Source organism: Dipodomys merriami, unplaced genomic scaffold, assembly GCF_024711535.1.
Source record: "Dipodomys merriami isolate MVZ:Mamm:240054 unplaced genomic scaffold, mDipMer1.0.p SCAF_60, whole genome shotgun sequence".
Classification (NCBI taxonomy): Eukaryota; Metazoa; Chordata; class Mammalia; order Rodentia; family Heteromyidae; genus Dipodomys; species Dipodomys merriami.
The window spans coordinates 7675766-7691006 of NW_027206180.1; the positions used below are offsets into that span (position 1 = coordinate 7675766).

The window sequence follows — 15241 nt, forward strand, 5'->3', positions numbered from 1 at the left end:
TGACAGAGCCAGCACTGCTGCCTGCTGTGCTGAGGGGCACTGCCCACCGTTAGCCTTTGTGAAGGGCCCTGACGGGTGGGAAGTGACCTCCTCTCAACTTCCCGTCTACTCACCCCATGTGGGAATGAGGGAGGGTAGTGGGACAGAACATTGTGAGTGGCTGGGCTCCGTTCTGCCTTCAAGAGCTGGTGGCTCTTGTCAAAACCACTTGTGCTCACCAGCATTTTGACTCCCGACAGAAGTGTTGCATACAGTTAGAGGCATGTCTCAAGTGGTAGAGCACCAGTTGTACAAGCAAAAGCATGGTATAAACCCAACACAGTAGCTCAAGCCTATAATTCCAGCTACTTCGGAGATGGAGATGGGGATCGAAGGTCAAGGTGGTCTTGTTGGCCCCTCGCTGGTGGCTGCACCCCTGGCTTCAAGCAAGCTTTCCTGATAGGCTTCCCCCACAGTTTACCCAGTAAAACATGGGGGACTCTAGAACAGCATGAAGGAGCACTCAGATGTCCCTGTGGTGGCTCTCCAGCCCCTTTTCCATTGAGGGAAAGCCAGAGGATCTCACTCTTGGCCCTTGTGTTCCAGGTGCTGGCTACCATATGACCCTAGTGAAAGAACCACACTGTAATCCTGAAGCCATCTCCCAGCTGGTGCACCGCCATGTCCCCAACGCCACACTGGAGAGCCATGCTGGGGCTGAGCTGTCCTTTATTCTTCCTAAGGAGAGCACACACAGGTATGTGCGCTGTAGGACACACAGGTGCAGGTGTGGGAAGGCTAGGTACGAGTTGGTTAGGAGGCCTCCTTGCTCAGTTACCCCGTGCCTCCGCCGGCTCAGCCACTGAGCACCACTCAGCCCCTAGGAGCAATGCTTGGCTGGTGCAGGGTACCACGTTGTCCAGGTGGGGCTGGGAGGGGGATCTATGCCTGCCTGCCATCCATACCTAGTGTGCAGTTCCCTCCTAATGCAGTGGCAGCTGCTGCGTTCAGAATTACTTGTGGAACTGATAACTAGCATTCACAGACAAATTGTGGATGTGCACAACAGACACCATCTCAGGATGATTCCCAGCAGTGAGGCAGTTAGTACTCAGCTTCCTTCTGAGTGGATGTTTAGCTTCCCCTCCTTGTTTGCAGGATACGGCAGTGTAGCTGCTCTGCATAATGTATACATTGTACTGAATTCTACTGAATGGTGGCCTTTCTCTGCTTCTTGCAGCAGGGGGCAGGAGGAGTCCACACACCTTTAGGGTCACTCGATCCCATTATCTTTATGTCTTTTGCTCATTTATGCACCACTTTTATATATTCATATTAACCATTTTTGTTGCAGTTTTCTCCTATTTTGTTGTGTTTGATTTTTGTAACATTTTTTTTCCCATATGGATCTCACATTTAAAAGTGTCATATCTTTCCTACTGTAATTTCTTCTATTACTTTTCTTCTCAGAAAGTATTTCCCTGCCCTGTGACAAAATGAATTTTTACCAATTCCTTTCCATTCTGTGATTTTATGTGTCCAAGCCTAAGTACACATAGTTAAAAATAAAGGAAATCTTTCTTCCCCTTGGTGTTGCTACAAACCTAATTGTGTGTGTGTGTGTGTGTGTGTGTGTGTGTGTGTGTGTGTGTGTGTGTGTGTGTGTGTGTGTGTGTGTGTGTGTGTGTGTGTGTGTGTGTGTGTGTGTGTGTGTGTGTGTGTGTGTGTGTGTGTGTGTGTCCTAAAAACAAGAGTGACTGCCTAGCAAGCATGAAATCTTGAGTTCAAACCCAGTTCTGACAAGACAAAAAGCAAAGCTGGGTGCTGATAGCTCATGCCTGGGATCCTAGCTACTCAGGAGGTTGAGATCAAAGCATCATGGTTCAAAGCTAGCTCAGGCAGTAAAGTCATTGAGACTCTTATTCTCCAATAAACTACTCAAAAAAAAAAAAGCCAGAAGTGGTGCTGTGGCTCAGTGGTAGAGTGCTGGCCTTGATAACAAAGAGGCTCAGGGACAGCTCCCAGGCCCAGAGTTCAAGCCCCAGGACTGGCAAAACAAAGCAACAGCAACAACAAAAATAACACCAGATCGTATGAACCCAAGTTTTGGAGTGTTTTGTTTTGTGAGTGGCATTGCGCACTGGGGGCAGTGCAGTGGTAGGATGCTTGCCTAATATGGGCCAAGTCCTGAATTTGATCCCCAAGCACTGAAAACAAATTAAGGAAAATAAAAGAATGACCTGGCAAGAAGTTTTCTATACTCTGTCCCTACTTGTTCTACCCAGTGATTATTTCGGAATGAATTACCTAGAAAGTGTCTGAGAAGCACCTCATCACTCTGGGTCTTTTTTATTTCCCCCAGATTTGAAGGTCTTTTTGCCAAACTGGAGAAGAAGCAGAAGGAATTGGGCATTGCCAGCTTTGGGGCTTCAGTTACCACTATGGAAGAGGTTTTCCTCCGGTCAGTAGACATGAGTTTCCTGTTGGTCCCAGATGTAGCACTGGGGGTAATTTTGGTAAGGGTAAAAAGTATGGCAGTCAGCCTCATTCTGCTCTCCAGAGTAGAGGGTAGAGGGGGCTCTAGAGTGGGGACAGGGCAGGGGTACCATTGGCCTGAAGTTTGCATGCCTGTACACTTAGAAAACCACAGCCCATATGTGAGACATGTGTGAACTTGCCAGGGTCCGGCCTGAGATCCTGTGGGCCACGCACAGGCTGCTCATCCTGAGAGCGTAATGGAATGAGTGAACAAGCTAATGTAGCACTGCTTCCCAGCCACCCACCCGAGCCCTCTTCCTGTGTCCTTCCTCCCAACCTGGGAGCTGGATTATGACAATACTTCTATGCTTCGGGGCAGGGTTGGCAAGCTAGTGGACACCAGCATGGACATCCAAGCCATCCAGCTCCCTGCCCTGCAGTACCAACACGAGAGGCGGGCAAGCGACTGGGCGGTAGACAGCAACCTGTGTGGGGTGATGGACCCCACGGATGGCATCGGTGGCCTCATGGAAGAGGACCACACCATGGTCAAGCTCAACACCGGGGTGCGTGCTGTGGGCTGGGGTCACTCTAGGCCAGCACAGGGAGAGCAGACAACCCCTGGCCCCTTGTGGTGGGGCTGCTGACGCCCAGCAGGGCACTCAGCTCACTGCACACATTTTAATGGAGCAATTGGAGTGGCTTCATGTACTCACAGCTAAGATAGAATATTTGCTTGTAACACTAACAGTGCCCTTTGAACAACCTGTCCTGTGCCCACCTCTGTGCCAACCTGGCTTTACTGCAACTTGCAAAAGACAACAGGAGTAACATTGCTCCAACTTTATAAACAAGAAAGAGGCCCGGGCCAATCAGATGGCCCGTGTGTGGAGAACTAAGACCTGAGGCCCCTGAGGCTCTACCTTTACAGGGCCAGGAAGGGAAGAAGTTGGGGAAGGAGGGCAGGCCGGTGTCCAGAGCAGTGGGTGCGGAGGTTTGTCTGTCGACTTATGCATGAGCTCTGGGACATTCTCCTCCCAACGGTGTCTCCAGGAGGAGGCGGGGGGCCCTCAGCTGGGTTAAATAGGCCATGCCTCATGGCTGTGAGCCACACTCCCTCCTCCCCCCACGAGTCCATGAAGTGCTGACCTGGAGGCAGTCCACCGCGTCCTCCACCCACGGCTTTTAGGTTGCTCCTGGTGTAGCCATCCGAGGGATAGTCAGCGAAGCCCCCCCAGGCTGGTGTGGCATGGAGGCAGTACCGCCATGGGCCCAGATGCCAGCTCCCGTGCTACCTGCCTCTCCTCTGCCGCAGCTTTCCCTCCACTGCCAGCAGCTGTGGGCCATGTTCCTGAAGAAGGCTGCGTACAGCTGGCGAGAGTGGAAGATGCTGGCAGCCCAGGTCGTTGTCCCCCTGACCTGCATCACCCTGGCCCTCCTGGCCATCAGCTACTCCACCGAGCTCTTCGATGACCCGCTCCTGAGGCTGAGTCTGGGCGAGTACGGCAGAACCGTGGTGCCCTTCTCGGTCTCTAGCACCTCTCGCTTGGATCAGCAACTGTCGGAGCTCCTGAGAGACATGCTACAGGCTGAGGGCCAGGAGCCCCGCGAGGTGCTGGGTAAGGGGCAGCTGAGTCAGGGGGCCCGGTGAGACCAGCTTCTCCCTGCAGTAGTACCAGCCTCTGGGCGGGCAGGCCTTGGCTGTCCTGTGTCTCCTGGGACAGTTCAGAGTCCTGACTTTGCCTCTCTGTTTATCACGACCATCAAAAATCATCTTTGGCCTTTGCCAGATGTCCCCCGGGGCAGAACTCAGGGTGCTGAGGCAGTCCTGAGGCACAGCAGAGACCAGCCGCCTCACTAGGGCTAGACGTGGCCAGGTGTTCCTTTACTACACCCCTGTTCTTCAGCTTTCTGTAAGAAAACACGAAAGTTCCACCGTCTTTACCTTGTCTTTGTTTATAGAGTAGGCTGGTCACAGTGTGTCTTTGCCTTGTGACATGTTTTCCAAGCTTGAAATGTAAAATTGTCTAATGGCCACCGATGATGTAGTGCACTTAGAACAGCCATGCTCTGGTTAAAAAGAATGTGCTAGGCAGTTTTCTCATTTCATGGCTCCATCCCATGTCCTCATCCGCAGGCTGAGGTTCAGTGTACTGAGGGATGGTAAGATCTTGGCAGAGCCGAGGAAAGCCTGAGTGCTCTGGCAGTGGGAGCCTTCCAGCATTGTAGCGGCACTGCTGGCCGGGCAGGAGACCTCACAGCCCAGGGAGCTTGGCCGTGCCCGAGGTCAGCCCCTGGTGAGCATCATTGCGATAGTAGTGAGGATCCCTGCTTGTTCCCCAGCAACCCCTGCTCTCGCTCCGCAGGTGACCTGGAAGAGTTCCTGGTTTTCCGGGCCTCGGTGGAGGGAGGTGGTTTTAATGAGCGGTGCCTGGTGGCGACGTCCTTCAGAGACGAGGGAGGACAGATGGTGGTCACCGCCTTGTTCAACAACCAGGCGTACCACTCTCCAGCCACCGCCCTGGCCATCGTGGACAACCTTCTGTTCAAGCTGCTGTGCGGCCCTCGCGCCTCCATTGAGGTCTCCAACTATCCCCAGCCCCGGAATGCCCTGCAGGTTGCCAAGGACCAATTCAGCGAGTACGTACACACCTCCCCACCCACCCAGAGCAAGCAGAATGTCTGTCCCATGGGTGCTGCCAGCTCTCGGTGTGCCCAGGGCCCCCAGCGCTGAGCACTGCAGCCCTCACAGGGAGCATCCGAGGACCTGCGGGCAGCTCTGCTTTCTCTTCCCAGCAGAGGCCCCAGCAGCCCAGGGTCTGGGGCCAGGCTGTGCTGGGAGCTCAGAAACAGCAAGTGCACCCCTGTGGGGTCCTCTGACGAGGAGTCCCAAGGGTCCGTTTAAGGAACTCAAGCTTATTAGGGTGACGGTGGACCAGGCAGGAGGAGGCCGATCTAATAGTTCCTTCACCCACAGTTTACCTGCTCGCAACATACATTTGAATACTTGCGGGCGTAGCCAGGGGTGGCACCTAAACTTCTGATTAATGGGCACTACCTGTATCCACTAATTAGCTGTAACTCCCCATCTCTCAACAGCCAGCCTTGGGCAGCTGTGGATTTGCTTTGTCTCTGTAGCATCCTAGACATTACATAGAAATGGAATCATGCACTATGTGTGACCTTTTGTGCCTGGCTCCTTTCATCTAGATGGTATTTTTAAATTCACCCAAGCTGGGAAGTTGGCTCAGTGGTAGAGCGCTTGCCTTGCATGCTTAAGGCCCTGGGTTCGATTCCTCAGCACCACATAAGCAGAAAAAAAAATCCGGAAGTGGCGCCGTGGCTCAAGTGGTAGAGTGCTAGCCTTGAGCTGAAGAGCTGAAGAACAGCACCCAAGCCAAGAAGGCCCCACTACCGACCCAAAAAAGAGTCTCATGGTCTTAAATTCACCCAAGCTCTGGCATTGTTACTTCCTTCCTTTTCCTTTCTTTTTCCCCTTTTCTTTCTCCTCTTCTTTCTCCTTCACTGATCTTCCTTCTCTTCCTTCTTCTATTCCTCCTCCTCCTCCTCCTCCTTCCTTCTCTACTTCTTGTCTTCCCCTTCCTTCTCATTTTGCCAAACAGTATCCCATGTCCCAGCATGGTGTGTTGAGTTAACCAGGAAGTTTTTAAGCACCAGAGCAACGCCATCAAGGTCTATTTCTAGAATGTGTTGCTGGCAACCGGATAGAGAATATTAAGTAAGATTTAGCTATTTCAGTGATCCAGGCATGAGACAGTGGTGTCCAGGGCTGATACAGGAAGCTGGGCAGGGACTCCCCAGGTACCCACATGGGTGACAGGCAGAGAGACCAGTGTTACAGGCCCTAGTGTGCAGGAATGGGTGTGGCTCGGGCTCATTCAAAGAGCCTGAAGAGAGACTGCCGCCCTTGTTGGTTTGAGACAGGAAGTCCAAAGGAGGTGCTGTCCTCAAGGATTTGCGCTGCCCCCTTCCCCCCCCACCCCCCCGCCACCCCGTGGCTCTGTGGCTCCCCCATCCTCTTAGGGATTTGGACTCCGCATTGCTCATTTGGATGGTGAAGACCAAGGCCCCGACTTTCCTGCTGCCTAGACACACTGTGCTCTGCCCTCCCCAGGGGCCGGAAAGGATTTGACATCGCTCTCAACTTGCTCTTCGCCATGGCATTTCTGGCCAGCACGTTTTCTGTCCTAGCAGTCAGCGAGAGGGCCGTCCAGGCCAAGCATGTCCAGTTTGTGAGCGGCGCCCACGTGGCGACTTTCTGGCTCTCTGCTCTGCTGTGGGACCTCCTCTCCTTCCTCGTCCCCGCCCTGCTGCTGCTGGTAAGTGCTGGGTGGTGCCAGGCCCTGCCCTGCAGACCACAGGGGCCTCATTCGGGGGCCCTTGCGCAGACCCAGAACCAGCAGGAGAGTCCATCTGGCAGTTCTGCGCTGATTGGGGAGGCTGTCAAAACCTCCCGTGGCTCCCACCTCATCCTGTTTGCGCCAACTGCTGCAGCCCCATGTTGGGGAAGCTGGCCCTGGGCCAGCCATCACGGCTCCAACTCCTCTGAAACCCTGGGGAAAAATGGAAACTGCCGGTCCAAGGGCTGAGAGATGCAGTGGGGCTATGGAGCTAAGGAGCCTGAGACGGCTCACTGGCCAGGGCCTAAAGACCATTGAATGCTCCCCCCAGTCTCTCCTCCCCCTGGGAAGCTGCCCACTGCCTGTGGGCTGAGCTGTCCCTGTGTGTGATACTGCAGGTGGTGTTTCGAGCTTTTGACGTGCGTGCCTTCACACGGGACGGCCACATGGCCGATCTCCTGCTGCTGCTGCTGCTGTATGGCTGGGCCATCATCCCCTTCATGTACCTCATGAGTTTCTTCTTCTCGAGCGCATCCACAGCCTACACCAGGCTGACCATATTCAACATCCTGTCGGGCATCGTCACCTTCATCATGGTCACTATCATGCGCATCCCAGGTGGGAGCTGGGAGACTGCCTCCACCCCACTGCTGCCCACAGAGCCAGCTGCAGCCGCGGGAGGGAGGGGCCTCCCTGAACTACCCAACACGGGGCAGGGCGGGCGGGGCCTGATCTGTGGGAATACCCGGGACCTGCCCATGCCCACGGCTGTGCCCCCTCTGTCCTCAGGCACTAACTGGTCTATACCTCCTCCTCACTACAGCGGTAAAGTTGGAAGAACTTTCCAGAACCCTGGATCATGTGTTCCTGGTGCTGCCCAACCACTGTTTGGGGATGGCAGTCAGCAGCTTCTACGAGAACTATGAAACCCGCCAGTACTGCACCTCCTCAGAAGTTGCCTCGCACTACTGCAAGAAGTACAGTGAGTGTCCAGCCCCCCTTCCTCTCGGCCCTCACCCCAGGCAGCCAGAGCACCCCCGGACTTGCCTGGGGTGCCAAGGGGTGAATGTTGTCCGTTTTCTGTTACCAATAGCACAGTGCTAGAGAAGTTATGAAACAAGCATCGCATGGCTGAAGCCCTCCGAGTGTAAGGGCCGGTCCTGTCTGCTGACGGCATCTTCCCGCCAGAGACCCAAGGCCATCAGAGGCCTCACAGGCCTGAGATGGGATCACAAGCTGTGTGTCTGTCCTCTTACTTCTCTCCCTCTCCAAAACCATTCAGATTCAGTTCTGGGGGGTCTCTCCCAGAACTCTGCCTAGTCCTGATCACCTCCCTGCGGCCCCAACCTTTGCACACCATCGCATTCAGCTTCTGCCCTCTTAATTCCTCACACAAGGGATCACATTCCAACACCTCCACCTTGGAAGCCTCTCAAACCATCTCAGTGCTCCTCCATGTCCTGAGTGCTTGGAGACTTTCCTGCATTGCTCCCCTGCCCCACACCAATCCCTCATGGCTGCCTGTATGCACATCTGGGCCCGCCTCTGGGCTTCAGTTCTTTCCACCTATCTGACGTCCTTCTGCCTGTAAAACTGATGACCGCAGCCTGCAACTTAGCCAGTAAACACAACCCCGCCCCTGAAGCTTCCTGCTGGACATTCACAGCCCAGGAGAGGGCAGGGCACGTGCCTCCCCATGCTGCCTCTCTCTGCTTCTCTTGGCTCCAGTGGTTTTCCTTGTGTTGTAGCTTTACCAGTCTATCTATCGCTGCCTCTGTCTACACAGCTTCTTCTCCTGTGTCTGGGTCTCCTGCCTTTCTTGTCGTTGGATAGGCCTTCCATAAGGCCTATAACTAAATAGACCTTCAGAGACCCCATTTCTGAAGAGCCGTGTCCACAGGTTAGGGCTTATTAGCCCTCGGACCTATCTTTGTGAGGCCTTTCTGTGCTTGGAGCCTCTCTTTTATACATCAGCTGGCAGCTCAGTAGCCACCTCTGCAGAGCCCGCACGCCCTTCTCCGCTCCTGCTGAGCATTACTGCAGGCATGGGCTTGTGGTTGCTTGTCATGTGCCCATTGCCCACCCAAGGCACTGGTGCCTGGAGTGGGGGCGACAGGTGGGGTTGGGATCTTGGCATCCAGCACGGTGTGTAACTCAAGGTGGCAAGCCTGAGTGGCAGTCCCTGTCAAAGGCACACGAAGGGCATTGCACGCAGCAAAACACGCAGCAAAACGTCCCGCACAGCTGGGAAGTACCTGAGCCTCCTGTGTGGCATTGACAAACCCAAGGCACATCCTTGAAAAGAAGAGGGCACCGTCCCCATGGAGGGCCCAGGGAGTGAGGGCAGGATTGGCGTGTAGGAAGGGAGGGAGTGCTTGGCCAAGGGCCCAGACTGCTCCTTGCTCTACGCAGACATCCAGTACCAGGAAAACTTCTACGCGTGGAACACGCCGGGGGTGGGCAGGTTTGTGACCTCCATGGCTGCCTCGGGGTGTGCCTACCTCAGCCTGCTCTTCCTCATCGAGACCAACCTGCTGTGGAGACTGAGGACCTTTATCTGTGCCTTTCAGAGGAGGTGGACACTGGTGAGTGGCTCCTGGACAGCTCGGGGACACTGACCCCAGGCTCCCCACGCTCCTGCTTGGGCCCAGGACAATAAAAGACTTCTATCTCAGCTTAGACTGGCGGCTCATGCCCGTACTCCTAGGGCCTTGAACACCTTAGTCCCATCGACAATCCCATGTCAGTCTTGGTCCCTGCACTTCCTCCCAGGGGATAGGGTTCACACACAATGTCTCTTTCTGGAACAATTAGGCAGAATTGCATAGCCGGACTTCAGTGCTTCCTGAGGACCAAGATGTGGCAGATGAGAGGAACCGAGTCCTGGCCCCCAGCCTGGAATCCCACACACCCCTGATCATCAAGGAGATTTCTAAGGTAAGACATGGGTATTAGCCTCCACCTGGACACACAGCTAGTCCTGGCTGGGGCCTAGGAGCTTGGCAGGGGCTGAGGCAAGGTGCTGGGCCTGACTGCAGGCCTCTTCATTTTGTGCCCCCCCCCCCCCGACTCTGGGACCCCACAGGTATATGACCAGCGGGCGCCGCTCCTCGCTGTGGACAGGATCTCCCTTGCCGTTCAGAAGGGGGAGTGCTTTGGCCTTCTGGGTTTCAATGGAGCTGGGAAGACCACCACATTCAAAATGCTCACAGGGGAGGAGACCATCACCTCAGGGGACGCCTTTGTTGGAGGCTACAGCATCAGCTCTGACATCCAGCAGGTGAGCGCTGCAGGCCGGCCATGATGGGCTTGGACCAAAGGGGGCCTGTCCCAGAGGCAGGCTGGCTGGTCCCCGGTTCCCAGGGCACATGGAGTCCCAGAGGCAGGCTGGCTGGCCCCCGGTTCCCAGGGCGCACAGAGTCCCAGAGGCAGGCTGGCTGGCCCCTGGCTCCCAGGGCACATGGAGTCCCAGAGGCAGGCTGGCTGGCCCCCGGTTCCCAGGGCGCACAGAGTCCCAGAGGCAGGCTGGCTGGTCCCCGGCTCCCAGGATGCACAGAGTCCCAGAGGCAGGCTGGCTGGCCCCCGGCTCCCAGGGCACATGGAGTCCCAGAGGCAGGCTGGCTGGCCCCTGGCTCCCAGGATGCACAGAGTCCCAGAGGCAGGCTAGCTGGCCCCTGGCTCCCAGGGCACACAGAGTCCCAGAGGCAGGCTGGCTGGCCCCCAGCTCCCAGGATGCACAGAGTCCCAGAGGCAGGCTGGCTGGCCCCCGGCTCCCAGGGCACATGGAGTCCCAGAGGCAGGCTGGCTGGCCCCTGGCTCCCAGGATGCACAGAGTCCCAGAGGCAGGCTAGCTGGCCCCTGGCTCCCAGGGCGCAGAGTCCCAGATTCAGGTTGGCTGGTCCGTGGCTCGCGGCTGCACAGGCACATTTGTGCATAGCAGGACAGGAACTGAGCAGGTAAGGAAAGAGATGGGGGGAGAGAGGCATGGCTAGCTCTAGCCTAGCCTCCTGTGCTCAGAGATCCCTGTGTCCAGGATTCATGAATGTGGGACAGAAGCCCTGACGTGTGAAGGCAGCATTGTAGGAAGCCCAGGACCTGCCCACAGATTTCCCTGGATTGGACTGAACCCCGTGGAGTAGTAGGCCAAGGGCAGCCCTCTTGCTCCAGCCCCATAGCAGTCAGAGCAAGCAAAAGGAAAGGAGGAAGAGAGCTTGAGTCTAAGAAGTGGCCACAGAGTCTCCTGAGCTGGTGGACTGCGGCACCCCAGGGACTCGAGTACAGGCTTTCTGGGGAAGGGCTCACCTAGAGCTCTCAGGTCCCCAGGTACTGATGCCAGCCTATGAACAGAGCACAGCCTGCAACCAGCCAAACCAAGGGGGCCAATGTAACCAGAATCCACATACGGAGGCCCCAAGAGGGATGAAGCCACAGATTGTAGATCTGCAATAGCCAGGCACATGAATGTTCACTATGTTCAGGAAAGAATGCAATTGGAAATATGTGTAGCGAGAGAAAAACACAAGATCTGGAGACAGGCACAGGCGAAAAGTGCCAGATTTACATTTTCAGCCAAAAAGGTACTGGCCAAGAATTGCCCCAAACCCATTAAAAGCTGGTTCTGGAACTCCAAGGAGGATAAAGAAAAGGACTATGGTCTCCAAAGCCACGGAACCTGAGCACAGATGCCTCACGGGCTGCTGAGGTCCGCGGGGCGGCGGGCACCTGCCTCAGCCACACTGCATCCTGGCTTTGTGGACGGGGGCACTTGGTCCAGTACCAGCCGCGGTGGCAGCCAGTGAGTGAGTCCTGCCAGCGGCGATGCAGCCAGCGTCCTAGCTCAGAGCAGATGCGCGGTGGCCGGTCATCAGCTGCAGTGGCTCTGGTGGTGGAAACTTGTTTAATAATGAAGTTATTCTTAGGCCCCCAGCCCTGTGGCCAGCTGTTGTGGAAAAAGTTCCAGGTTGGAACGTTCTGGGCCCTGTCTGACCCCTCTAGAAGGTTTCCTGAACCAGCCAGATTTGTCCTGGTTCTCTACTGGGTCACAGTTCAGAAAGCTTCAGCCACAGGGCCTGGCGGGCACTGTCTCCTTGGCTGACTTGCTGGAAGAGACGAGGGCTGAGCTTAGCAGCGGCACATAGCAGCTCTCACCTGGAAGGAGGAGACTTTTCTCTGGGCCTCTCCACCCCGCCTCACCCGGGCTGTGTTGTAACCTAGGTGCGGCAGCGGATGGGCTACTGCCCCCAGTTTGATGCCCTGCTGGACCACATGACCGGCCGGGAGATGCTGGTCATGTATGCACGGCTCCGGGGCATTCCTGAGCGCCTCATCGGCCCCTGTGTGGAGAACACACTGCGGGGCTTGCTCCTGGAGCCACATGCTAACAAACTGGTCAGGACATACAGGTGCGACCCCTGTCCAGCCCTTCCCCCTTGAGGAGAGGACTGAGGGCCTCCCTTGGCATAAAGCAGTGTCAGTCAGTGGCTGGGCTCTCTCCTTAACTCCAAATCAGCGAGGATTTGGAAACATGACATGGGCTTCCTCAGGTCAGAGGACTCGCTGAGGGCCCCTGCTACCTAGAGCCGAGGCCAGCGCGGAGTGACAGCAGGGGCTGTCAGGCTCCTGTGCAGACAGATGGTGTTCCTGTGTCACGCGGCATGGGCCCACCACTCAGCCCAGCTCTCCCATAAGCACAGCTACGGGCAGTATGCTTTCTAGGCCCACCAAACTCCTTTCTTGTACCTGGGGCCTCTGAAGTAACCATGATGGGGGTCTGCTGGGACCAGCGAGCCTATGCTAACTATCAGCCTTGCTTCCCACCCTCCTTCTGTCAGCGGTGGCAATAAGCGAAAGCTGAGCACAGGCATCGCCCTCATTGGAGAGCCTGCAGTCATCTTCCTGGATGAGCCGTCCACTGGCATGGACCCCGTGGCCAGACGCTTGCTGTGGGACACAGTGGCCCGGGCCCGGGAGTCTGGCAAGGCCATCGTCATCACCTCCCACAGGTAGATCCTGGGTCTCTGCGTCCGTGGAGAGCCAGGACAGGTGGCTGGGAAGAGGTCGGGGAGCAGAAGACCTGTTGGCCATGGGCACAGACTCAGCCAGGATATCCCTCAGGCCCTGCACGGGGTCTGCGCTGGACACGGGAATCAGGAATGGGCTGGTCTAAGAATCAGCATCCCTTCAGCACAGGCCCTTCACACCCGGGTGGGGGTCAGCCTTCCCCAGCCCCGAGTCACACTTGTGTCCCTCCGCCCAGCATGGAGGAGTGTGAGGCGCTGTGTACCCGGCTGGCCATCATGGTACAGGGCCAGTTCAAGTGTCTGGGCAGCCCACAGCACCTCAAGAGCAAGTTTGGCAGCGGCTACTCCCTGCAGGCCAAGGTCCACAGCGAAGGGCAGCAGGAGGCTCTGGAGGAGTTCAAGGTGTTCGTGGACATGACCTTCCCAGGTGTGTGGGGGTGCCTGGCAGTGCTCTTGGGTGGCCCTGGGCCCTGTCTGTGCTGTCCAGAGTCCGTCCCACACGCCTGGCCCTGACATGAGGACCATAGTCCTGTCCCCCAGGCTGCCCTCCCTGTTCCTCCAGCCCAGCCATCACTGACACCTGGTCTCTGGTGCAGGCAGCGTCCTGGAAGATGAGCACCAGGGTATGGTCCATTACCACCTACCCGGCCAAGACCTCAGCTGGGCAAAGGTGAGTGCAAGCCCTGGACTCCTGTGTGTTTGCTAGTAGGGACTAGGGGAAGATCTCCTGGGGTTTCCCCCTTTTATGGGCTTTTACAGGCGCTTTTCAGGGTGAATTAATTCCTGTTGCTCCTCTAATATCCTAATATCTGTGAGTTTTGTGGGTTTACATGTAAATATTTGAGATGGGAAGAACTCATTACAAAAAGGGAAACTGGCCTAGGGAGGGGGCACATACTTTAAGCTGGGAGCAGGGCCCAGAGGCAGCCTGGCCCCGTGCCTGCTGTCCTGGTGCCAGAGGCAGCCTCTGGCCAAGAGCACAGCTGAGCTTGTGAGGCCAACTTCTCCTATCATCCTGAGGCAGGGCTGGGCACTGGCGACACCTCCGGGGCTACCAGCCTCTCACTGCAAAGGGCTTGCTCACCTCGCCAAGAAGCCAAGCTCTGCGTTCTGGTTTACCAGTAGCTTTTCTGTCTCCCGAAGGTTTTTGGTATCCTGGAGAAAGCCAAGGAAAAGTACGGAGTGGATGACTACTCAGTAAGCCAGATCTCTCTGGAGCAGGTCTTCCTGAGCTTCGCCCACCTGCAGCCCCCGACTGTGGAGGAGGGGCGATGAGGAGCCTCCTGCTGCCTACAGGGCACCTGGCAGGGCAGGATGAGCCAGTGCACTCTGCATCCTCTCCCTCTGAGTTTCTCTTTTCTTTTTAATCACTCTTTTCTATGATGGACATGAAAAAAAATTTTGAGGTGGAAAAGAATCATGCACAGAATGGACCGAGTGTGTCAGTGTCCTGACGTAGGAACAGCATGTGGATTTCCACCCCTGAAGGCAAACGCTCAGGAACTCAGGAACTCACACTCCCAGACCCGGAGCCTGAGCGGCAGTGTGTACTGCTGGCTGTGGTTCTGGGTGGAGGGCTGCCCCTGGTAGGTCTGCATCGACCTGGAGGACTCAGCACCCTGTCCATGTGTCCACCTGACACTACTCTCCTGGGGAGAGAAAAAGGAAGTCAGGCCTTTCAGGCTCTGTGAATGGACAGAAAAGTTACGATTACTATCAATGATGGGAAGAGGTCAGCGTGACCCAGTGCTTAGTTTTCAGTGCAGCCCCAGAAGCACTTCCTTGGAGCTGATGCTCAGCTACACCAGGCGGAGCTGACCCCAGGCCGGAGGTCATCCCGAGGCATCGTCCAGAAGCAGCCAGCACAGGAAGAGGCGGTGGCTAGCACAGGCCTTTCTTCCCAACTTTGCACCTTCAGGAGGTCACTTGTCACAGGACAGCCAGGGCCCAGAGGGCTCAGCAGCTGTCTCCTGCAGACTTACTAGACATATGGTGACTCTAACCAGAAAATAAAGGTTGAGGGAACATGACCAGACTCTTCAAGTCACACATGCAATGGGGGGGGGGGGGGGGGGAGCGTGTCTTGGGACCCAACCACTCCCACAATCCAACACAAGTCTCTTATATCAAATTTCAAACAAAAGCAAGAATTTGCTTTTCTCAATAGGGAGAAAAGCCACAGGATCTACTGCATGAAGTTACAGTCAAGGCCGGTAGGACAAATGAAAAAGGTAGTGGGTCTAGTGCCCAAAGAGCCCTGTCAGCAACCAGAAAACAGCATGGCTTGGGTGGAGCAGACCTGCACAGCTGAGTGGGCAGGAGGTCTCTAGCTGTGGCATTTCCAGAACGCTCTTCAGCCCCTCTTCTTACATACTATTTATGGTTTTCTGAAACTGTGATTTG

General features: G+C 55.9%; 1 protein-coding gene across 4 annotated transcripts in view; it reads left to right on the top strand.

The window, feature by feature from the left end:
* The window catches only part of LOC138814621 (phospholipid-transporting ATPase ABCA3), a 46417-nt gene extending 31555 nt beyond the window's left edge, over window positions 1-14862 (top strand). For all 4 annotated transcript variants that reach the window (XM_070003691.1, XM_070003690.1, XM_070003692.1 and 1 more), the window contains 16 exons: window positions 586-736; window positions 2342-2440; window positions 2837-3023; window positions 3773-4076; window positions 4824-5097; window positions 6593-6797; window positions 7217-7436; window positions 7642-7800; window positions 9231-9403; window positions 9633-9755; window positions 9904-10098; window positions 12033-12220; window positions 12650-12820; window positions 13075-13265; window positions 13435-13508; window positions 13982-14862. In XM_070003691.1, coding sequence (XP_069859792.1) covers window positions 586-736; window positions 2342-2440; window positions 2837-3023; window positions 3773-4076; window positions 4824-5097; window positions 6593-6797; window positions 7217-7436; window positions 7642-7800; window positions 9231-9403; window positions 9633-9755; window positions 9904-10098; window positions 12033-12220; window positions 12650-12820; window positions 13075-13265; window positions 13435-13508; window positions 13982-14113 — 2846 coding nt within the window. In that variant the 3' untranslated portion in view covers window positions 14114-14862. The remainder of the gene's footprint in view (window positions 1-585; window positions 737-2341; window positions 2441-2836; window positions 3024-3772; window positions 4077-4823; window positions 5098-6592; window positions 6798-7216; window positions 7437-7641; window positions 7801-9230; window positions 9404-9632; window positions 9756-9903; window positions 10099-12032; window positions 12221-12649; window positions 12821-13074; window positions 13266-13434; window positions 13509-13981) is intronic.
* The last annotated feature ends 379 nt before the right edge of the window (window positions 14863-15241 follow it).